Source organism: Bombyx mori, chromosome 3 (genome assembly GCF_030269925.1).
Source record: "Bombyx mori chromosome 3, ASM3026992v2".
In the NCBI taxonomy this organism is placed as follows: Eukaryota; Metazoa; Arthropoda; class Insecta; order Lepidoptera; family Bombycidae; genus Bombyx; species Bombyx mori.
Window position 1 is genome coordinate 11,564,746 of NC_085109.1, and position 24,031 is coordinate 11,588,776.

General features: G+C 37.8%; 2 protein-coding genes across 3 annotated transcripts; one reads left to right on the forward strand and one right to left on the reverse strand.

Annotated features, from left to right (window-relative positions):
• Positions 1-940: 940 nt before the first annotated feature.
• Positions 941-10,037, forward strand: LOC101744430 (SET domain-containing protein SmydA-8). The gene is made up of 6 exons (XM_021351674.3): positions 941-1,095; positions 4,069-4,097; positions 5,163-5,347; positions 6,095-6,220; positions 7,723-7,845; positions 8,750-10,037. The coding sequence occupies exons 2-6, from the start codon at positions 4,071-4,073 to the stop codon at positions 9,843-9,845; spliced, it is 1,557 nt and encodes a 518-aa protein (XP_021207349.2). The 5' UTR covers positions 941-1,095; positions 4,069-4,070; the 3' UTR covers positions 9,846-10,037.
• On the reverse strand, positions 9,838-22,652 carry LOC101744146 (trypsin-1). 2 transcript variants are annotated; one of them, XM_062676959.1, is made up of 6 exons: positions 22,514-22,652; positions 14,527-14,704; positions 13,542-13,658; positions 12,984-13,150; positions 12,176-12,327; positions 9,838-11,446 (listed from the first exon to the last, which is right to left on the reverse strand). In XM_062676959.1, exons 1-6 carry the CDS (start codon positions 22,563-22,565, stop codon positions 11,243-11,245), a joined length of 870 nt encoding a protein of 289 aa, XP_062532943.1. In that variant the 5' UTR covers positions 22,566-22,652; the 3' UTR covers positions 9,838-11,242. The 2 variants fall into 2 exon arrangements, with proteins under 2 accessions (XP_062532943.1, XP_004931819.2); XM_004931762.5 differs by lacking the exon at positions 22,514-22,652 and adding an exon at positions 17,193-17,497.
• Between the last annotated feature and the right edge of the window lie 1,379 nt (positions 22,653-24,031).

A 24,031-nucleotide genomic window follows, 5' to 3' on the forward strand; every position in this document is an offset into this window, starting at 1 on the left:
AAGGGGGCTTGTTAGCGGAAGGGGGGGTTGTTATTTATGAACAAATTGAAGTGTAAAAATTAATGTCACGCTCTGTGGAACCAACATACGATGAATCCTTAGTTTACGTATCCCGTATTAGATAAAAAAGGATACATAATAGAGAAATGCTTACGTGATTCAAACGTACTAAACTTACATAAGCTCTTTATTAAATGACATCGCGATGCAGGATGTAGGATCAAAGCAAGGATCCGAATTACAGTATGATTGTCACCAATAATACCATGTCAATACGACTGCTAAGAATCCATCATGCCTATAAACGAAAGGACAGGGTTCGCACTTTTTGGTAAACGCCAAAAAGTTTATTTTTTATTTTTGTTATTGCATAGATAAGTGGACGGTGTTAAGTGGCTACCGGAGCCCACAGACTTCGACAACAGAAATACCGCCACCAAGCTTGAGATATGAGTTCTAAGGTATCAGTATAGTTACAGCGGCAGTTCCATCCTTCAAACCGAAACGCATTACTGCTTCACGGCAGAAATAGGCGGGTGGTGGTACCTACCCGTGCGGACTCACAAGAGGTCCTACCACCAGTAATTACGCATATTATAATTTTACGGGTTTCATTTTTATTACACGATGTTATTCCTTCACCGTGGAAGTCAATCGTGAACATTTGTTGAGTACGCATTTCATTAGAAAAATTGGTACCCGCCTGAGATTCGAAGACCGGTGCATCGCTCAACACGAATGCACCGGAAGTCTTATCCTTTAGGCCACGACGACTTCAAAATGCAAAATGTAAAAGAATAACGAAGAATAATGAAAAAGTATTATCTCTACGCCACAAAAACACGTGCTTTAAAACAATAAAACTCAACATAACGTAACTAACAATGACATACGTATAAAATTTCACGAAACACCATTATAAATATAACTATGCGCGTACAGTGTAGTACTAAATTCGTTCCCGACTGAGTGGGTTCATTCACTCCAGTTTCGCAAGTCGGCCGAAACGTCTCGCTGAAAACGAAAAGAGTTTGTGAAATATCTTTTTTGTTTGTGGTTTAAAAAGTTTACCCAGTTAATTCTGAAAATCGAAAGGTAGGCTATGTTTATATTTTATGACTGAACAGTTACAAGAACCTTTATTCTTATAGTCGTTTTATTAATCAATAAAATTGACGCGCATAATTAAATGTCTTTTTAATAAAAGTTAACCGGACGATTCATACGTTGCTGGCTACCTAAACTAATACATATTTCAAAGCTAGTCCAGCTGATACTAAGCGCTCAAATCACATTATTACATTAGTTAACTACTATTGTAATATTTTAATTCTCGGCACAAATAGACCAGCTAGTAAGCTGTTACACAATCTGGTTTGAAATTCGATCTCGGATCTACGGGCAAAGGTGGTCGCTCAAGATTGACTAACAATGAAATACACTCGTTAGATATAGTTAGAACACTAGTTAGGAATGTTAGGATAGATAGAATAATAGGTAACTTTGAACTTTATCCCCTGACCGCTTCGGGGGAAGGTGTAGCGCGGTGCCGTCAAGGCGTCTGTGTGACGGCGGGATGGATGTAATGTGCTCTGCGTCAACCCTGTCCCACCATCTCAATAGCCCCGACTGGGCTCCGGCCCGGTCTAGGGTAGGGCGCCGACTGTGACCCTGCAGGCTGGTTGTGGTCTAGCGGGGTATCCTGGAACACCAGCGGCATCGCCTGGGCGGCCTGGTAGGTCCGCTGTACTGCGGAGACCGGCGTCGTTGGTCGTCGACTATCGCCTCGACGACCCGTCGGTCGGGCGTTCTCGGGGTGGCGCCGCGTGTCTGGTTGTAGTGCTGACTGCGGGAACCCCTCTACTCTGACCGGGCTCTGACCCCGAACAGAGATCGGACGTCGGGTGTCAGAGTGCAGGGGAGTCGTTCAGTGCGGTAGGGCCCTAAAATTCCTTGGGCCTGCGGTCTGCCCCCAACACCTTGTAGATCGTCAAGTCCCACATACCCCGGGCGCCCCTAGGCGCGGGGACCTCGTAGGAGGATCGGCCCTAGGCCCGAAAAAAAAAGAGAGAGTTATACCAAACGTTACGCGACTCTATTTTGGCTTCAACGATGACGAAACGCTATTTTGGCATTGCGCTGACAACAGTGATAGATTGATGCACTTACTGATATTTATTGCCCCACATTTGGTTTGTTCACTCTTAACTATACTTTATCTTAAGGCAATAAATCTGAAATAAAGCGTAGTCTGATCTAGTTCAATTAACAATAATTTAATTAAATTAATTCTTTGGATTTCGGGCTACGGGTTGTAAATTTGAGTTTATTTTTTAAAAGGGAATTTATGAATTAATATAAAACAGGTCGCGAATACTTTTATGATAAACTAGCGACCCGCCCTCGCTTCGCTTCGGAAACATTAAAATTTTTATTGATAGTTGAGTCTCGCGACGTTACCCGCGGTTATTGTCGTACCGCGAGTGACGCGAAGCTAGTCTTAAAAAAATAACCTAAGTTACTCCCTATATCAACAGCTACCTCTCAGTGAAAGTCTCGTCAAAACCGTCCAGCCGTTTCAGAGATTAGCCGGAACAAACAGACAGACCGACAAAAATTGTAAAAAATGTTATTTTGGTGTATATATCGTATATATAGGTGTATTTATACGCATGTAGTAAAAAGCGGTTATTTCAATATTACAAACAGAAACTCCAATTTTATTTATATGTATAGATTGAAATCAGTTTCGATTTTTAAAATCTAAATCATTAAATCAAACATTAAGTAATACAGCATTATATTTAGCGACTCGATAAAGAAGAGAAAGGTGTCTTTATTGGTTGACTCTTGCAGCCACTGTGTGATCTAGAAGCTTAGTGTTATTTTTCTATTGCCATAAAAGACAAACCAGTATAGTTCAACTTATGAATAGCTACCGTATACCGTATCCGTTAGATATGACATAACGGACATGACGGAATTAATAATACCAGGAGCGTATAAACTGTCCACTTAGGAATCTCTTCAAGCATTGTTTGAAGAAGAATGCACAATATTACCGTAGAGGGTATTTGATTCTCATTGTAATGTTTCTGAGTAGTTGGAACATTGACGGGTGGTGCAATGGTTTTATTATCTCGGTGATGCTATTACTAGCTTTTTTTTCCTACTTAAGCTGATGGTCTTGAGAGACCATTTCAGAGTAACCTTAACAAGTAGGTGAGCTCACGGAGTTCAAACCTGACGATTTTATTATGTCTGCCTTTAATCGATACATATATATAAAAATGAATTGCTGTTCGTTAGTCTCCCTAAAACTCGAGAACGGCTGGACCGATTTGGCTAATTTTGGTCTTGAATTATTTGTGGAAGTCCAGAGAAGGTTTAAAAGGTAGATAAATGAATGAAAATGCTCGGAATTAAATAAAAATAACAATTTTGTTTTTCCTTTGATGTATTCCCCGTCGGACGGATTCCTTATGTTTGTTTTATGTTTATCTTAAACAAAAGCTTAGGTCTTTTATTTATCGATTGAGGCACTACGAAGTCTACCGGGTCAGCTAGTAAACTATAAATAATACCCGCGAATTAGTTCTCCACTGCTTTCTTTACGGCGATACAGTAGATAATGGCTGCCGTTATAGCCCTTAATTTTGAAAAGAGAATGTTCTAATGGTCTATAATTCTCTGATCTTTAAATATCGGATTGCGTATAAATAGTTTTGACCTGTTGAATTAGCACGTTCAAGTTCCAAGATCACGTTAGATACACGCCTTGACATCTTTGTAGTATATTACGATGCCAAATAATACGATAGAACGTATTTAGTACGTAACCTACCCAGTCTAGTCAACTCTAGTCATTAATTTAAAAAGTTCCGAATATGTAGATACTTATAAATTTCTTTTAAAATTGTTAAGGTGCGTGCGTGTAGTTATTTAATACGGTTTATTTTTCCAAATTTCAGTAAAAGTTTCTCATTTGAAAAAAAATTCTGAGATTCTTTTGATTTCATTTTTCTTAATATTAAACTAGAAAGATTAATAGAAAACATTAATTTACAGATATGGAAAGCGAAAACTCGGACTATGAGGTAAGTCAATTTTAACGCCATCTGTCATTGTACAGCTAAACAAAGCTTGCAAATAAGTAGTACAGCGAAATAGTTTATTATGAAAATCATAGATGGCGCTATTCACATGAATTTCAAAGATATTTGTTTAAATCCAAATTCATTTTTCATAATTTCAAAATGAATAAACATACTGAACTTGAAAATATTCAATTCGACTATATTAAAATCAGCTTACTTCTCATTATTTAATCTCTCAGGACTGTTTTACTATTCTAACAGTTCTCATGAATGCTTCGCGATCAAAATAATCAGTATTACAGTAATATAACTCCTGTACCTACCCTCATAATAATAATAAACCTTTACCTTAGAAGCCGTGCGTAGGTTCAGTGTGCTTAGTGCGAGGTTTTTAACTTTCTCGATAGCGTAAAATTCAAATTTGTATGCATTTGGAACAGCGCCCCTAACGGCAAACGTAGGCAATCATTCCAACACCTTTTTTTTTTTCCTACCTAAGCTGAGAGCCTTGAGAGTCTATATTAGCGTAGCCTTAACTAGTAGGTGAGCTTACGGGGCTCAAACCCGATGACGTTGCTAACATGAACCCTAGCAAGAGCCGTGCTTCGCAGAATCTACCACCGGATCGGAAACGCGACCCACTGAGAAGATCTGGCGAGAAACTCAGTGGGCTGTATCTATGGGCTAATTCGCTCATCGAGCCCTTCGTCGCAAGCGACGGGTTCGACGAGGACAATGACCGGTGCTTGAGGTACCTAGAAGCACCGTTAGTGGACCGGGAGGATCCGAAATGACGTGTTTGGGGCGACGTCGACTGCTTTCCATTCTGTCCGCAGGATCGGGAATGTAGTTACCGGCGGCCACGATGAGAGGGTTCTCGTGTCGTGCCGCTTTATCGAAGTGGCGCATCGATGCCGACTGAAGATACTTACTGATGGACTCTAAGTCCAGGTCGTCATAGAGCGGTCCAACACTATAGAATTAACTTTTACGCTAACGAGAACGTTAAAAAACTCGCACTAAGCACACAAAAGTATTCATAAAATTTTTATTAACGTGCTATAGGTTCATAGTTCAGAAGAGCTAGGCCGTTACCTGGTGGCAGCGCGGGATCTATCACCAGGCGAGGTGGTGATCACCGAGAAGCCAATAGTCTTTGCGCCAAAGTCCACGCCAGACCCTGAAGCTACCATGCCGTGCGTCGGTTGTTACAAATCCGTTTTCACCGATGTCGGCGAACGCTGTGCCAAGTATGGATAATTTGTAAATGCTTTATTGAATTACGTTTGGGCGAAAGATCTCACAAAATTTTGTATATTAAGTGAGATATCGTTATCGACATTGATACATCGTATCTCCCACTCCTTCGACCGGTCGGAAATGATCAGCTGAACTCAAAGCCCACTTAAATTTACGTGGTCTATGGATCCCGTTATCATTATAGTCACTGTTTTATCTAATTCGACGTCGTCGTGGCCTAATGGATAAGACGTCTGGTGCATACGTGTTGAGGCGATGCACCGATGTTCGAATCTCAGGCGGGTACCAATTTTTCTAATGAAATACGTACTCAACAAATGTTCACGATTGACTTCCACGGTGCAGGAATAACATCGTGTAATAAAAATGAAACCCGCAAAATTATAATTTGCGTAATTACTGGTGGTAGGACCTCTTGTGAGTCCGAGCGGGTACCACCGCCCTGCTTATTTCTGCCGTGAAGAAATAATGGGTTTCGGTTTAAAAGGTGGGGCAGCCTTTGTAACTATACTTGAGACCTTAAAACCTGGTGGGTGGCGCCTTTCCGTCGTAGATGTCTATGGCTCCAGTAACCACTTAACAACAGGTGGGCGATGAGCTCGTCCACCCACCTAAGCAATAAAAAAATAATAAAAATTACTATCTAAAGTAAAAAATCGTCGATGTATTTTGCAAGCTATATATTACTAAATTTCATCTTCAAATTTTTATACAACAAATAATGCTTGGATTTTCAGGTGCGGTTGGCCAGTCTGCTCCGGGAACTGTCCCGGTCTCAGAGATCCAAAGCACCATAAGCTCGAGTGCGATATCCTGGGCTTAAGGCCAGATTGCGTATTGGATAATATGGCTGATTACTATAGGTATATTGCACTTTTAAATAGGCATAAAAAATAAACTGTTATTAGTATTATTATAGGTGGCTTATTTAATAATAATAAACATTTATTCCAAACATAAGTTAGGTACAAAAAATAAAATAAAACATAAATAAGAAAAATAACAAGGCTTGGAAAGGGTTACGGGCTCAGCAATGCCTAACAGCAACGAAATAATGCATTTTCCAAAAGGCACTCTTCTTCTACCATCTTCTGTCTAGCCTTTACTTCGACCATCGAGTAGGTACCACGGGCGTCTCCTTAGCCACGGGAAGCCCGTACGATGTTTGGCCCCGGTACAAAAAAAAATAGCCTTATGGATTGTTTGACATAACCTCAATATCTCTATTAATCCACGCACTCCCCACCACCAAAATTGATCAACCTTTATATCCCTGTTACTGGTGTTCAACCCTAGGATGTTGCCAAAGAAATTTTTTACGACCTACTATCCCAATCTCTCCTCTGCCGTTTTTCTAAACGCTTTGATATATATTTCACCAAAGGAGACATGAAATTGTTCTTAACAGCGTTAGCGCTTTAATATGCCCCACTATGGACCACTTTTAATAAGGTGGGTGAGATACCTCGTCTGTATTAGTTTATGGGAAAATTTGTTATACTTACTATTTCACAATTCATGATCTACAGCCATATGCCGACTAATAAAAAAATTCTCGCAAAGACCAGGTTTCTACAGCGGAATAGTAATTCCAAGGTATTTCACTTGTAAGGTAGGCTTATATGTATATATTTAGGGAAATCAATTTTATTTACTTATATACTAAGTTACTGCTATAGATGCTAAGCAAAGAACCTTTACTTTCAGTAAATGGACAGAACCTTTAACATATTACAAGCAATTGGTGTTCAGTGCATCGCGTATGACGAGACTGCGCACAGCTGAAAAAGTATTAGTAAATTATCATGTTAGATATCACAAGACTTATCGTATGCAATCTCTTAAAAGTAGTTAGTTTAAGTAAGTTTGAAACCTCTGGGTTTGCGGAGGGACTTCGGTTCCCTCTGTATTTATACCGTATGTTCTATGGGGAGTGCTCTGAGGAATTAGCCACGTACCATCCGGCTATGAGCTCCCCTCCACAGTGTTTCCCGAGCGCTATGACATGTCCTTCTTCAAACGAGGCTTGTGGAGAGTATTAAGCGGTAGGCAGCGGCTTGGCTCTGCCCCTGGCATTGCTAAAGTCCATGGGCGACGGTAACCACTCACCATCAGGTGGGCCGTATGCTCGTCTGCTTGTAAGGGCAATAAAAGATAAAAAACAAAAAAAGTAAATTGATATACGAACAAAAGTCTTACTACTTCTCTACTTAGTCCAAATTCACAGACGTAACGATCTTCTGTATAGTTTAAAAATAATTTACTTTTGATGTACCTATTAATCGCCCTTATATTAATAAAGGCAAAAATATATAAAATATTCTTAACCTTGGAAATATTACATCTGGAATTTTCTTTTTCACAGACACGACGCTTTGTTAGCTTTGAGGTGTCTTCTACTGCAGAAAGCCGATGCAGCTAAATGGCAGCATTTGTTAGAGATGCAATCACATATGGAATGTAGGATACCTGGCACCCAGGCTTTTGAGTGAGTTCTATATAAAGGTTGATTAAAATATTACGCAAAAGCTTTATATAATAATAAGTGTAGATACTTCCTATCAGGTCGTACGAATAGCATCACCGTGTTCTATATTTCTGTCACAAAGAAGCTATAGTTTGAGGCTACAAGCATGAAGTACTCTTAAAAAAAATCTTACCATTGTAAAAAACGTACCATCCGGCTTTGGAATGAACTACCCTCCACGGTGTTTTCGGAGCGCTATGACATGTCCTTCTTCAAACGAGGCTTGCGGATTTCATGGTAGACAGCGGCTTGGCTCTGCCCCTGGCATTGCTGACGTCCATGAGCGACGGTGACCACTTACCCATCAGGTAGGCCGTATGTTCGTCTACCCACAAAGGCTAAAAAAATCAATTTCTAAACAACTGACTACCAAGATCTCAACTGAACAGCAAGATCTCTTTTTCAATTTACATTATGTTGGAAGAATCTTTGGTATATTTATTTTTATCTTCTTTTTCTACACTTATCTTCATCAACTATGTTTATATTTTAAGTTTTAATAAGCTCTCTTTATCATGGCCTAAACCGAAGGCTTCCTACGAACTTGAACATTTTAAAGTAATTTTATTTAACATATGACAGAGCCGTGTGCGTAGTGCGAGTTTATTAACGTTCTCGAGAGCGTAAAAGTTAACTCAAAATTAGTATACAGTTGGAACAGCGACCCTGACGGCAAAAATAGGCAAACGTTCCAACTCCATACAAATTTGAGTTAACTTTTACGTTATCGATAACGTTAAGAAACTCGCACTGAGCGCACTGAACAATAAATTCGTGTAGACTTTGGCTAAACATAAACACCTGCCGGTGGAACTTATATTGATTCCTCACGAACGTAGTTAACAAGTTTCTTTTTAATTTACAGTGAAGCGGATGAGTTCATTGTGGAATACCTCATCAAAAATTTCTTATCAAAACTAGACAGCGGTATGAAGAAAGACATACCGGATATATCGGCGAATCTGATACATAGAATCTGTGGTATTATCGACACAAACGCCATAGAAATTCGTTTGGTAGACGGTGTAGAACTACAAGCACTATACACAAAAACATGCATTCTAGAACATAGCTGCTTACCTAACACGAAATTCAATTTCGATCTATCAACGAGAAATAAAGATGATTTATACAAAATATCTGTTAAAATCGTAACGCCAATTACCAAACATGAGCATATATCCACAATGTATAGTCACGCATTATGGGGCACACAAGCCAGACGGCAACATTTAAAAGACACAAAATACTTTTCGTGCAAATGCTGTAGATGCAGCGATCCCACCGAGCTCGGTACTTATTTAAGCGCTATGAAATGTCTCGGCGATGAGAATAAGCCGTGCGAAGGTATCCATTTACCCGAAGATCCTTTAGATGACGAAACAGAATGGGCGTGCAGCAATTGTGACGTTAAAATCAGTAATTCTCAAGTTTGTTGTGTTATATCACAGATGCAGGACGAAGTCGATAACGTATTAATGATGGGCGGCGATGTTACTGTACTAGAAAACGCATTATGTCGTTTATCAACATTTTTGCATCAAAATCACTATCATTTATACTCAATAAAACATTCTCTAGTACAACTTTATGGTCGGCAGCTTGCATACGCTTCCCAAGAATATTTAGAAAAGAAAATTAAAATGTGTAATGATCTAATAGATATCACGAATACCTTAGATCCTGGTAATGCAAGACTAAGTCTGTACAATAGCGTTTTACATCATGAGTTACATTTGGCTTTGGTGATGATGTCTAAAAAAGCTAATATAGACGGTAGTATAAAAAATGTTGACACGATCGTACCGGTATTAAGAGAAGCAAAAAAGGCCTTAAACATATCTTTGGAGTGCCTTAAAGATGATATCGAAGAAGCTTCTGGAAAGAAATTATACGAAGTCATTGAACAGAGTAATAGGGAGTTCGAAAGATATTGTAAAGAAAAAAATGTTATTTTGTAAAGAGTTATTTTATTAATTCTGTAACTAGTTCTAAGCTTAAATGTTAGTATCACAGTAATATCTTTGAATAAATATTATATAATAGATACAATAATATTTTAATAAAATGGGAAATCTGTTAATATTGTATACCTATATTTTCCATAATAATTCGAAAGAATACATTAAGACTGTTAAGTCTTTTCAAATACATTTAGTTTTTTTTTTTTGAAATTTACAAAGCTCCAATGCGTTTATCACCTATGGAATTTTTACCAGACCGTTTTAATTGATATTCTTTTAATGACTTTTTTTTCTTTAGGATTTGCGATGGTTATGAATGTAAAAAAAATGTCATATTCATTTCATTAGATTCCAATAATTCATACATTGAAGATCTGGCCGTTTGAAAATATAAATATCGATACGTATGCATTAATTAAATTCAAGTAATATTTTCAGACAATGTATTCATTTTTAGTCATCACAGCTATTTGGAAATGGATATTAAGTATTCTGCCAGTGAAAATGTTACTGCCAGATTTTCATCTAATTAAAGTGCTTATGTTGAATTTCACATCTACCTACTAATACTTTTAATAACCTTATGATCTACCACTTAAAAGTCACTATAGGCGACTTTTTTTTTCGAACCTCGTCTTCGTCATTCAAAATATTATATTAGAATTTCGGTAAGAAAGAACAAAGGGACGATCTTCCACCGAGCGGATGCTTTTGTTACGAACGACGACCCAAATGTTCGTAATATTTAAATGCAAGCTTATTTTTAAAATATCGTTAGACAATTTGGGTTTTGCGGATTTTTTTTCTATTTCATTTTAGTTATCGCTACATCAGTTCCTTCAGAGGTCGGAGATTGTCCCAATAAATAGCCGTTGCCCCTACTGAGATTAGCATGCCAGTGTCAGTTTGAAATGTTGTGAAGGGAACATCAATGCTGCGTCAGTGCCGTAAGTATTCCACGTATTACAGAACTGCCTCGCCGGAAAAGTGAACCCAGGAGTTGATGATTCTGTTTACGAATGGGCCGATGATGTGATGATGCAAGGAGGACGCTACAGGATCGTAAATCGCGGTGAGTCAGCTATGATGAGTCTGTTGAGGCTGCGATGTTGTCTTAGTGTGGGACGGTTGCTATCACGGCAGTCCACCTTTATAATATAAGTCTGAAGGCTATAGTTGGTGCGTTATTTGTTTGGGGTGATAGTCATTCTTGGTTCTGTGGAGCCAGTTTTGGAAATGACAAAGGGAAGATCTTCCACTCTCCATATATTTCAATAGATCAAAGATTCGAATATCACTCTTCGGAACTTAAATGCATGCTTATCTTGAACATATCAGTTTTTTGTTCGAATTCTTCTATTTTTACTATAACGCTACTGCCATTATTATCGTTCTCATCCGAATCTGGGATACCAACTTAAACCGGATCTGGAATTCTCATTGGATATACTTTGGACGATCCAATCTGTATACCTCGAGACTCTGGTATAGACGCCTGGCAACTTTGGACGCGCGCAACCACTGCCTGTTGATACAACTCCGACAACCATTGTGTGCTTTTTGTCGTCTCTCACCATAAGAGGACCGCCGCTATCGGCCTGCAACAAAAAACTTATCTGAACTCATACATTTTTGATATTCTTACAAAGTAACAGTTGAACGAATACGTTTGAAAGGAATAAAATTAATGGCTGCTTTAATGGAAAAGCCACACATCACTGCTACAGAATATAATAATTGAAGCCAAAATTATATATTAGTAGAAAAACGATGCAGACTATTTACACTCATAAACTGGGAGCCGGTGAAAGAAATGTATTAAAACAATAATAATTTTACAAAATCAATTAATTTACTAAGCCAATTCTAGTTAACTAACTAGCATCTTATATCACACTACATAGTGTCATTTAGGTTTTTACAGAAAACGTTCCCTAAGACAATACGGAAATAAGCATCCAGCGTAAAATAAATATTCATTTACTATGTAGCTTAAGCATGCAATTTACTTAAATTATTAATGTTCATTGTTAATTTTAAATGCAAGTTAGTTAATATTTTATTATGTTAAATTACGTGCTATGGATAAATATTAAAAAGTCCTTTTTTTATTCACTTTTTTTATATTAGTACACCGTGTAATGTCCAATGGTAATATCTAGGTTAAATCTACTTTTATAATATTTCTCACGCCGAACGAGGTTCATTTAGCTTTGTTTTAACTTGGAGAGCTTAAATATATTAAACACTCAGAATTAATGGATGTAATGTTATGGAAATTAGAAAATCCATTAATAATAAGTTCAGTTACTTTGTTCATTACTCACCCAGCAGGAGTCTCTTCCCCCGTTTTCATAGCCAGCGCACATTTGGGTAGGAATAATCTTAACTTTGCTGCCCTGTGATTGATACCATTGGTTGCATTGATCGTTTGTGACCACTGTCACTTCTGTCTTTTGGAGTATGTTGGATCGATCCCCTGAGGAGCAGTGGTTATGTGAAAGGTTTTGGATATTTTAAATAAGTACAACCTATTGGTTAAGTTGGGCAGATGAACTTGTTGACTTCCACGGTGAAGGAATAACATCGTGTAATAAAAATGAAACCCGTAAAATTATAATTTGCGTAATTACTGGTGGTGTATAACTCTTGTGAGTCCGCACGGGTAGGTACCACCGCCTCGCTTATTTCTGCCGTGAAGCAGTAATGCGTTTCGGTTTGAAGGGTGGGGCAGCCGTTGTAACTATAATTGAGACCTTAGAACTTATATCTCAAGGTGGGTGGCGCATTTACGTTGTAGATGTCTATGGGTTCCAGTAACCACTTAACACCAGGTGGGCTGTGAGCTCGTCCACTCATCTAAGCCACAAAAAAAAAAAACTAGGCAAAAAAAAAAATGAATTCTCGGTCCATTTGCTAAAACAATAAGCAAATAATCTAATTGAAACAAATTTGAAAAAAACATTATGTCCAGTGTATTCGAGTGTCTAAGTTGCCCTAGAATCTATATGTGTAAGCATGAAATGGAAAGACACGGGTAAAACTTGGTTATTTAAATAATTATGTTCGTAAAAACAATTGCTTAGACAAATTTGTACATTATAAATATCATATTATCGATGTGTGTAATATTACCCTCGTTTCTGTTCTCATCAGTAAATCCCCAACCGGCTACAGTAGCCAGGGATCCACTAAAGTCTTCAGACAAGAATTTTGGTAGACAAGCTGGTCTCAGTTCCGAGGACCACTGTAACCTCCTCGCTGTCTTCAAGAGGGCCACGTCATTGGATTTCTTGTTGCATCTAGGAAATACAAATTTCTGTGTTTTCATTACATATAATTTCTGACTAATTACTATTGAATCCTTTTCATTGCGTGCCGTATTCAGTAAGTAACTCACAGACACTTCAAATGATATTTTTTTTATTGTATCATCATAAAAAAATCAATAATTCACGACACGTCATGTAGTATTTATTAGGTGCTTACCGAAACTATACCCTTATACATTATGGTAACTAATCTAAATTTAAAAAGCCTGTCGTCATCAAATCAATGTTTTGGTTGTTTAGTGGCAGAAATAGGCAGGTTAGTTGTACACATTCGTGCTGACCTTAGCTTAATCGACATATTTTTGTAAAATCGTATTCAACACGTACTTACAGCTAGTGAAAGTAATTATAAGCTACGTACTGGTAATCCGGATGTGGTATAATCTTGGACAGCGGCTCGCTGTCGTCTCTGGATGAGATATCCGTGTACCCAACCACAACTGACAGTTGCTTTGTTCTGTAGAACTCGTCAAATACACTGTAACAATAAGTTAATTTTGTTGGGTTGTGAAGATCAAAGTACTCAAATCTATGATGGTCATTTGGCCTATATTTGACAAAGACCCGATTCGCGCTAATGATTTATCCAGGTATCAAGGTAAGTTTCAAAATATCCAAGTTGTGATCAACATCATTTGAAAAGTAAGGCTACCACGCAAAGAGATATATCCAGCAGAGAAAGACCAGCTCGGTGAAAGATTTCCCGTTTTTGTTCATTCCTCAAACCTCCATGGATAATATTTGTTCTAATTAAATATGAAAGGGAATTTTTATATGTATGTATAATTAAATATCTATTAGAATTTTTACTAAGTAGTGGTTGAGATTTCCATCAAAATTCTAATTCTATGATATTTGTCTATGTTCGTATTATAGCCCGAGGAAAGCCTGTATTGATTTCAGAATCATGGATTAGTCTCCACATCGCTATGGATAATTGGAGATATAACACAAGGAGTGTTGACATCAGAGAGGCGGTTAATTGTAAAACTCACGCTGAATCTCTATGCAGTATGATAAGAGAATATGCTACACCTATCACACATAATGTGGGATAAAGGAAGGAATATAAAGACTGGTCTGGATTTTTTTTATTGCTTATATGGGTGGACGAGCTCACAGTCCACCTGGTGTTAAGTGGTTACTGGAGCCTATAGACATCTACAACGTAAATGCGCCACCCACCTCGAGATATAAGTTCTAAGATCTCAGTATAGTTACAACGGCTGCCCTACCCTTCAGACCGAAACGCATTACTGTTTCACGGCAGAAATAGGCAGGGCGGTGGTACCTACCCGCGCGGACTCACAAGAGCTCCTACCAGTAACCAGTGGATAGATACTTACCTGCAAACGCAGTGGCCAGCTGTCAACAGCCATCTGTCATTGATGACGGTCGCCCCACACTGATGCGTTCCTTGACGCCATATACTGGCAGTCCACGGGAATTCGGCCGGTAAGCTGTCAACGCCACCGACGATTCGAGCAGTCCTCGCCACGTCCACGCCGCACTCCACGTCCGCCACTAACAATGATCGTAATTAAATTAAATAATATATGGGAAAATGAAGAAGTTTTTGAAGTCGTCGTGGCCTAAAGGATAAGACGTCCGGTGTATTCGTGTTGAAGCGATGCACCGGTGTTCGAATCCCAGGTGGGTACCATTTTTTTCTAATGTAATACGTACTCAACAAATTTTAATGTTCACGATCCACTTCCACGGTGAAGGAATACCATCGTGTAATAAAAATCAAACCGGCAAAATTATAATTTGCGTAATTACTGGTGGTAGGACCTCTTGTGTGACCTCGTCCACCCATCTAAGGAATAAAATAAAAAATGATAAGAGATTAAGGAAGAATTTTTTCATCATTGGAAAACTTTTTAAATGGATCGGATTACAATATAATTGAGTCTTCGATATCATGTTTCGCGACAAGTGACGGTAATAAAGAGATGTTTCTGATTTGGTATCTCTCGTCTTTAGTAGTTAATTTATTGGTACATATATGTATGCAGGGAAAAAAAACCCTGATTTTGAAACATTCTTTATTGGGGCTCCGCTTGTATTGGTCGTAGCGTGATTTTATATAGCCTTCCTCGATAAATGAGCTATCGGACACTGAAAGAATTTTTCAAATCGGACCAGTCGTTCCTGAGATTAGCGCGTTCAAACAAACAAACTCGGGATTTTTTATTGTATGAGAATAAGATCGTACGAAGTAAATTGATTCACTCCCGCAATCTAGTGTTAAATCTCTAGATATGCACTAATTAAGTTCTATACAGTTGAAAAGACCAATTTGAGTACTACTAGAAGTAGTAGTAGTGGTAGTAGTAGTGCGTTTTACCCAAAACGAGTATAAATGAACTTTGCATAAAGCTGTAAAAGTTTTAATTGACTGCCAAAAATAATTCACGGATGTTTTTTAATAAATTAATAATTAATCGATTATATTATCGTGTAAAATGACCTTACAGTTCAATCTCGAGCTTTTATTTTGAAATGTCATATTTTTAATAGCTTTCCCAAATACGGAAAGGTCCTTGACGCAAATTTTTTTCTTACGTACAGTTACTTGTGTTTTATTTGTTTTCATTAAAATATTCTGCGACGCATTTTTTCGACATTTGAATTATTCTAATAGTTTATTTAAAAAAAAAAAAATTATAGCCATAAGCTAGAAAGCTTGAGCGTTGCATGAAACTCTCAGCATTATTATACAATAGTACTAATTTGACCGATTACAAGTGTGCGCGTGCGCATAAGCTCTCTCCAGGTCATCCAATCCCGTTTTTGCAGGATAACCATTGGAGCACCGTGGTACGTGAGGAATGTCGATCTTTAAAACGATTCAAATTTAGAACTGATACGTAAGTCTCATAGGAAGTGTCGGAATGCTACTTTAAAAAGCGGCGCGACACGATAGCCTTCTTTACGTGGCCTCCGCTAATTACATATCAGACTTAGACGACAGGGTAACGCAAAGTCGCCTTCGCCCGAAATATGTCTTGTCAGATACCCCGGATACACTCTCGGTGCTTTTAGGCTCTTCAAGTACCCGGTCACCGTCCTCGTCGAATTCGTCGATTATGACGAAGAGTTCGACGAGCGAACTAACCCATAGACACAGCCCACTGAGTTTCTCGTCGGATCTTCTCAGTGGGTAGCGATTCCGATCCAGTGGTAGATTTTGCGAAGCACTGCTCTTGATAGGGCTAGTATTATCAAAAGTTGTGCACATGAGGTGCCTGTCCTATGCCTACCCGTCCGCGCATAGCTAGAATAGCCTATTAGGATTTCAGAAAAAGGAGAGGTTAAAAAAATTTCTTACATGGGACTAGCTCACGACCCACCTGGTATTAAAACGTTGCCGGAGCCCATTGACATTTACAACGTAAATTCCGCAATCCGCTTTGAAACATCAGTTCTCTAAGTCTTTTGATTGATTTGGTTAGTTGTTTGATTTTTATTACACGATGTTATTCCTTCACCGTGAAAGTCAATCGTGAACATTTGTCGAGTACGTATTTCATTAGAAAAATTGGTAATCGCCTGAGACTCGAACACCGGTGCATCGCTCAACACGAATGCACCGGACGTCTTATAAGCCACGACGACTTCAAAAATATTGCGAATTGCTTAGAATATAATTTTATGCGTAATGTTTATTTGTAATTTTTGCATACTGTAGTGCTTGCGAAATCATCAATAATGTCATCGCTTTGAAAAAGTATAATGTTTCGTAAGAATCGATTTTTTTTATATGACTTGCCGAAAAATTTACATTTATTGAAATAATGAGTCTCTTCATTTAAAATAAAAAACAATATTACGTTTCTATTTATTGAAGAATAAATTTAAAAAAAAAAATATTTTATAATTTATGGCTGTCCAAATTCTAGTCCTAGTATGAATATTATTACCGATATATATTTTTAATACGATTTTTTTATATAATCGATAACGATTCCTAATTGATTTAAAAAAAATAATAATTATTAAAACTCACGATTTATATAACACATAATTTCATCCAAAAATAATACGAACGAAGCGATTAATAGCGAACGACACATTTTCACGAAAACTTCGACACTTCTGTAACACGACACTTGTAATTTCTGTATATATATTTAACTGTATCGATGTAAATAATGTTGTATGAATTAAATGTAGGTGTCAGTGCACGAACTTATGTGCGGTGACTACATCGTGAGCGATGATTTAAAGGATATATAAAGATCTCTATGATTTGTACTGAAACGGCTCTCCTTCGTACGTTCGAAGGTCTGACCCCTATATTGAATTAGTGATGTGGTGTTTATCGATGCTGATATATTTATCGATAGCGATTTAGTCATAACAAAATATTACATTATCGCAAAAGATTTTAAATATATATTAAATTGTTCTAGAACTATTTGAAGTTTTATTGCAATAGATATATGAACTAATATCATTTAAATTATGTCATCACCGGCCTCAATAAACACAGCAACGTTGAAATGACACTCCGCTTTAGGCCTTGATATGAAATTTATAGCGGATAGAAATCATACAAGTCGTCGTGGCCTAAAGGTAAGGACGTCCAGTGCATTTGAGTTGAGCGATGCACTGGTGTTCGATTCTCGCAGGCGAGTACCAATTTTTCTAATGAAATACGTAGTCAACAAATATTCACGATTGACTTCCACGGTGAAGGAATAACATCGTGTAATAAAAATCAAACCCGCAAAATTATAATTTGCGTAATTACTGGTGGTAGGACCTCTTGTGAGTCCGCGCAGGTGGGTACCACCACCTTGCCTATTTCTGCCGTGAAGCAGTAATGCGTTTCGGTTTGAAGGGTGGGGTAGCCGTTGTAACTATACTGAGAACTTAGAACTTATATCTCAAGGTGGGTGGCGCATTTACGTTGTAGATATCTATGGGCTCCAGTAACCACTTAACACCAGGTGGGCTGCGAGTTCGTCCAACCATCTAAGCAATAAATATATATATATATACAATAAAATAATAATAATTATTATATTTGCAATCTTAATGAGTTTATTAGCGTAGAGTATAAAGTAAGTATAAAAACAAATCCACAAAATTATGATAATTAAATTTAATAGTTTAATATTGCGTTAGTTATTACAGTTATTAGTTATCATTACATTTTATATTATTTCTGAATTTGGAATACTATAATTTTTTTTTGTCGCTACCACTGCCTCGGCTTGTGAAAAATTGCGAAATAAAACCGAATAAATCGGTTTCATTATGTCTATTACTCGTAAAAAATCGAAGAAAATACTACAAAATAACCTGTAAACTATTCATTGCATCTGAAGTTCCAAATTATTTATATTCAGATTCCACAGTATTTGTACTTCAAATTTGGTTTTGTGATTTTAAATTATTTCTGTGCAACCTAAAATTTATTGGTTCTAAAACAATCGACAAGCATCATCGCATCACTAAATCCGATTCATTGTCAGGTTCGAAGCGTAACCTCGTATGATAAGAACAGATAAGCATTGCGGAACCGCCTGTCATTACACGTAAACGCATCGGTATTATCGACATATTTGTACAGTCAATATTAGTGTCATTGTAACCAGGATTTATGGGTTTAATTAATGGAATGTAATAGTATATCCTTGAATAAAATTTTCCGATCAAACAAAGCTAATTAAAAATAAGAAAGGAAATTTGAATCCCAACGAGATAATCTACTAATGAGGTCTCCATAGATTTTAAATGGTATGGTTATTTATATGGTCTCACGGCGATTATATACCTGATGATCTACTTACTCTTTTTTTATTTATTGCTTAGATGGGTGGAAGAGCTCACAGCCCACCTGGTGTTAAGTGATTATTGGAGCCCATATAATTCTACGACGAAATGCGCAACCCACCTTGTGATAATATAAGTTCTAAAGTCTCAAGTATAGTTACCACGGCTGCCCCACCCTTCAAACCGAAACGCATAACTGCTTTACGGCAGAAATAGGCACGATGGTGGTACCTACCCGCGCGGACTCACAAGAGGTCCTACCACCAGTAATGACGCAAATTATAATTTCGCGGGATTTATTTTTACTACACGAACTTAACAAACTTACTTGACGATGGCAGCTCTGTTAATAGTTCTTAAATCATCATCCCATAGCTCAATTTTTAGGGATCATCGATCCACTAGTCGGGGAGAATAAAACTCATAAAAAGGTCTGGCAGCGACAACTTAAGGTTCTTCACAATAAAATTATTCTTTATTTGTCCTGCTTAAAATAATGGTCACCCTTATACAAAGTTATTACTCATCTCAGGTTTGCTTTACTCGGTCAAGTTCAGCGTTAAGTAGAACAAATGCATTTGTATTATATTTTCCGTCATATTATGTTGGTACCTCATTGATAACAAACACGATTATTATTAAAAATACGTTTTATTCTTTATTTTACCGTCGTGACGACGGGTATCGCTTATAGTAATCAAAGTTGTGAAATTTCAGAATAATCTGGGAATTTATTCAAACTGTGTAACCAGAAGTCTCGAAATTAAAATACACAATATAGTCAACATGTTTTTTTTTTCAAAAGAAAAGAAAGATTTAGTGAAGGTAATGGGAGAAGACGGAAATTCAATTTCAAAGTTTTGTACACTTGTGACAAGGCTTAGTCTATAGCATAAGCTAGCATAGCATAAAGGCATTAATGTACTGATTGATATCTTTGCGTAGCTAAAGACTCTATTTTTTATTATGAAAACATCTCTTAATTTTGATGCATTTCAAGTTACCTTTATAGCTTAAAAGTGTACAGCCACACTCGAACAGTATCGCGATCGCTGCATTGTTCCCATACTCCAGCTATAAGCGATTAGTGTTCCTGAAGTAAATTTCAAAGACCGGTCAACATATGGCCTCGATTATGGTGGTCGAGCAACGATGCTTATAGACATCAATATTGCCAAGCATACAGTTGAGCTGCTGCTTAGGACTCTTTAAGCCTCGTTTGAGGACGCTTTGAAATTACAGGCGAATCAATTTCAGATGGCAAGGGTATGTGACAACGGACGTGGAAACTGTAGATCGGCGCGGTATTTTGGGGACTTTAGGTAAAATTTGTTGTGCTGATGATAGATATAGCATAGATGCTGTGATTATTAATTAGTAAATTACGGGATCATTCAAATTTTTTTTTCTTACCTAAGCTGATAGCCTTGAAAGGCTCTTTCAGCGCAACCTTAACTAGTAGGTGAGCTTTCGGGATTCAAACCTGGAGGCGTTGCTAACACTGGCCCTAGCAAAAACAGTGCTTCGCAGAATCTACCACCGGATCGGAAACGGGACCCACTGAGAAGATCCGGCGAGAAACTCAGTGGGCAATTATTCCAAACAGTTCCTTATAGTTCTCCGTCCAAGCACCTATAAATCAGATTGCGGTTTCCGACAACAACTGATATGTGTTTAGTTTACGGTTCACACATTCGATGCGGGCGCGCCCAGACTGACAACTAGACGCCGGCCTTCGTACGACCTTTGATATCGCCATGTTGTTTTGTATGTTATTTTCCGTTATGCAGTTCCTACTTATAGAATGTATTTATAGAATTAGTAGATAGGGTTAATAGAATGTTTTGAAATTAGAATGTTTGTTTATTTTTTGAAATTTGTAATTGGCGACGATCCGAACGAACCTTTCGTATATTGGATCCAGTAGTGCAATGGTTATCCAACCGATTTAGTGTGTTCGTAGAATGCTTAGCAGGAATTGGCAACAACACACGTATCACCAGGCTCCAGAATCGATGATGTACATATTACCTTTGCAGTCTATGGTCAACTAGTTCACGTGATGGTCAATGGTGATCTCGTCGCTCGTGAGTATTGTTATTGATAGAACACAGCATTGCTGACCACTTATATATAATTACTAGCTGACCCGGCAAACATTTTTTTGCCATATATAAGATTTCTAGGGAATTTCTAGTGTAGAAAAAAAAAACTAACTTATTGTAAGTGTGTGGTAAATGAGTGAAAGAGGCATGTAGCGCTGTAAACGTTGAGGGAATATATAATAAAAATAACAAAACCACATAATACCTCATTATAACAAAAAAAAAAGTCCAAATAAAAAAAAAATTTTAGGGGTGGACAACCCTAATCACTTAGGGGTATGAAAAATAGATAGTGGCCGATTCTCAGGCTTACTGAATATGCATAAAAAATTTCATGAGAATCGGTCAAGCGGTTTCGGAGGAGTATGGGAACGAACATTGTGACACGAGAATTTTATATATTAGATTATCAAATCTCATTTAAAGAAAGACATATTGTAGCGTTTAGAATTCGCATCTTCCGATTGTAATCACAATCAATTTAATCACATTATGTCACATTATGAAACCCGTGTGGTGTTAAGTAGCTACCGCAGCAGGAAGACATACGTGGGTACATACGTGAAGAGTTGCAGAAAATTGACAATTATGTACTTATATGTAAATGAAATGTAGCTTGAGATGTGTTAACTACAAGTACAAATATCAGCATCTGGGGGAGCCTGCCCACAACTCCGTGCCGGCCATCTTACAAGATGGGAGGAGGGGCTACGGAACATTTGTGTCCCTCGCCTGACCCGGGGCGGGAGGCAACGAGTGCACTTCCGAAGCGGGAGGGTCCATCCATGGGGGTGGTGTAAAAGTGGTTCCTCATAAAGGAGTAACTTCATACGAAGTATAGGGGAAGTGGTGGAGTTGTAGACAGCTTGGTCCCGCGTAGGGCATTCATTATGAGCTTGCTCACTCTGTTTACACCATAGCAGGGTGTATTAGTCGATCGTGGGGCCCATTTTCGGTACGCTCGTACTTAGCACGTGCTAATCTCTGGACGAACCACTCGAATGGAGAGAAAAATTCTGCGGGATCTGCAACTTTTGAGTTGTTAGGTCTCCTTTGGAGGTGCTCGGGTAGCTTTTAGCAAATCCCACCCTTCCTGGCGGAGCCCTTGTTCGCCCATCTGCCTTACTAAAACTGGAAAGGCCTTCCAGCCACCAGTAATCTCTCAAACATAAAGAAAGCTGCAGCCGCAGAGAGGAATACTGATGCCGTAAATGAAAAAAGAAACAAAATCAGTTTCGAATTATTGTTCTCGATGGCACAATGTTCAATAATTTCCAATATCCTAACCGTGAAAAAGAACGCCAATCCCACTGTTATTATACACTGAAATGCGATAAAGTTGATTATTAACCTTGAAACCGATAAAATACGCATCAATATCATAATTGACTTGAACAATTGAAAACGATCATCAAAGCACATATCAGGACAAAAGAAATACCTTTTAAAGTTGAATTGAACGTCCGAACCTTGACTTTGCCTCGTCCAAACATAAACTAAAATCTCATAATCAAAAACTACACCCACATTTTATCCATTTAAAGAATTATGTCGAACTAAAATACAGCCGTTACATTGTATATGCGATAACTCAGAATAACGCCCTAAGGACACGGACCAATATAAAATTATATAATGGAGAGGTAGCCAAGGCGATGCGTGGAACGAATTATTTATAATTTTAAACGAATGTGTTACACTGTCATGGGCGAGGACGCGAACGAATTGGGACAATGTCGAATCTGCATCGAGAATGTAGTTGGTGCACTTTGAGATAGACGATATTCTGAAATCACTTTCGATTTTAAAATTTTCATTTTTTTTTTTTAATTATCTTTTTTTTATGTTTATATGGGTGGAGCAGCTCACGGCCCACCTGGTGTTAAGTGGTTACTGGAGCCCATGGACATCTAAAACGTAAATGCGTTTACCACCTTGAGATATAACTTCTTAGGTCTTAGTATAGTTACAATGGCTGCCTCACACTTCAAGCCGAAACGCATTACTGCTTCACGGCAGAAATAGGCAGGGCGGTGGTACTTAGCCGTGCGGACTCATAAGAGGTCCTACCACCAGTAATTACGCAAATTATAATTTTGCGGGTTTAATTTTTATTACACGATATTATTCCTTCACCGAGGAAGTCAATCGTGAACATTTGTTAAAGTACGTATTTCATTAGGAAAATTGGTATCCGCCTGCGGGATTCGAACACCGTTGCATCGTTATATACGAATGCACCGGACGTCTTATCCTTTAGGCCACGACGACTTCTTAATCTTTTGACATAATCCCAATATCGAAAATTAATGCGGCTCTGTACAAATGCTGGACTTATATTTACTAGTAAGTACTTATGTTAAGATAGAAAAATAATACATTAATACAAAATACGTGTTAAAAAGTTATTTTTCCACCAACACAACTTACAGAATTTTTTTGTTTCAAAACATGTACCCAAGTCTCATATACACATGTGGTTTAACGTTTAGGTTTTCTAGCATTTTAGATAACTAGCCTAAGTTTGATCCAAATGACTATCACTCCTTGATTTAGAATCATTTAATTATTTAATTACTCCGGTTTTTTTTTCGTATTTCAAATATTGAAAAATATATCACACTGAAAACACTGAAGCTCAAAAACGACTACAGTACAGAAGAAAAAAAAACAGATTGACAAATAATGTTAATGTACTGAAATGTTTTGTTCTTTGCATATTTCATTCGCTTTAGACATCCGTTGACTGTGCTCGTCTATTTTTAAAACGCTATGGTAATTTTTTAAGGAGCATACCTACCATTGAATTTTAAAAGGAAACTGCGTTTTTCTTCAAGCGTTTCTCAAGGACTTTAGCTAAGGTGCATTTGAAATTCAAACTACGACCATTTTCGTATATGACAATTCAATTTGAGAGAATTCATTTTTAGCCCCTTTTAGTGCTGATCTCCCATTTCGA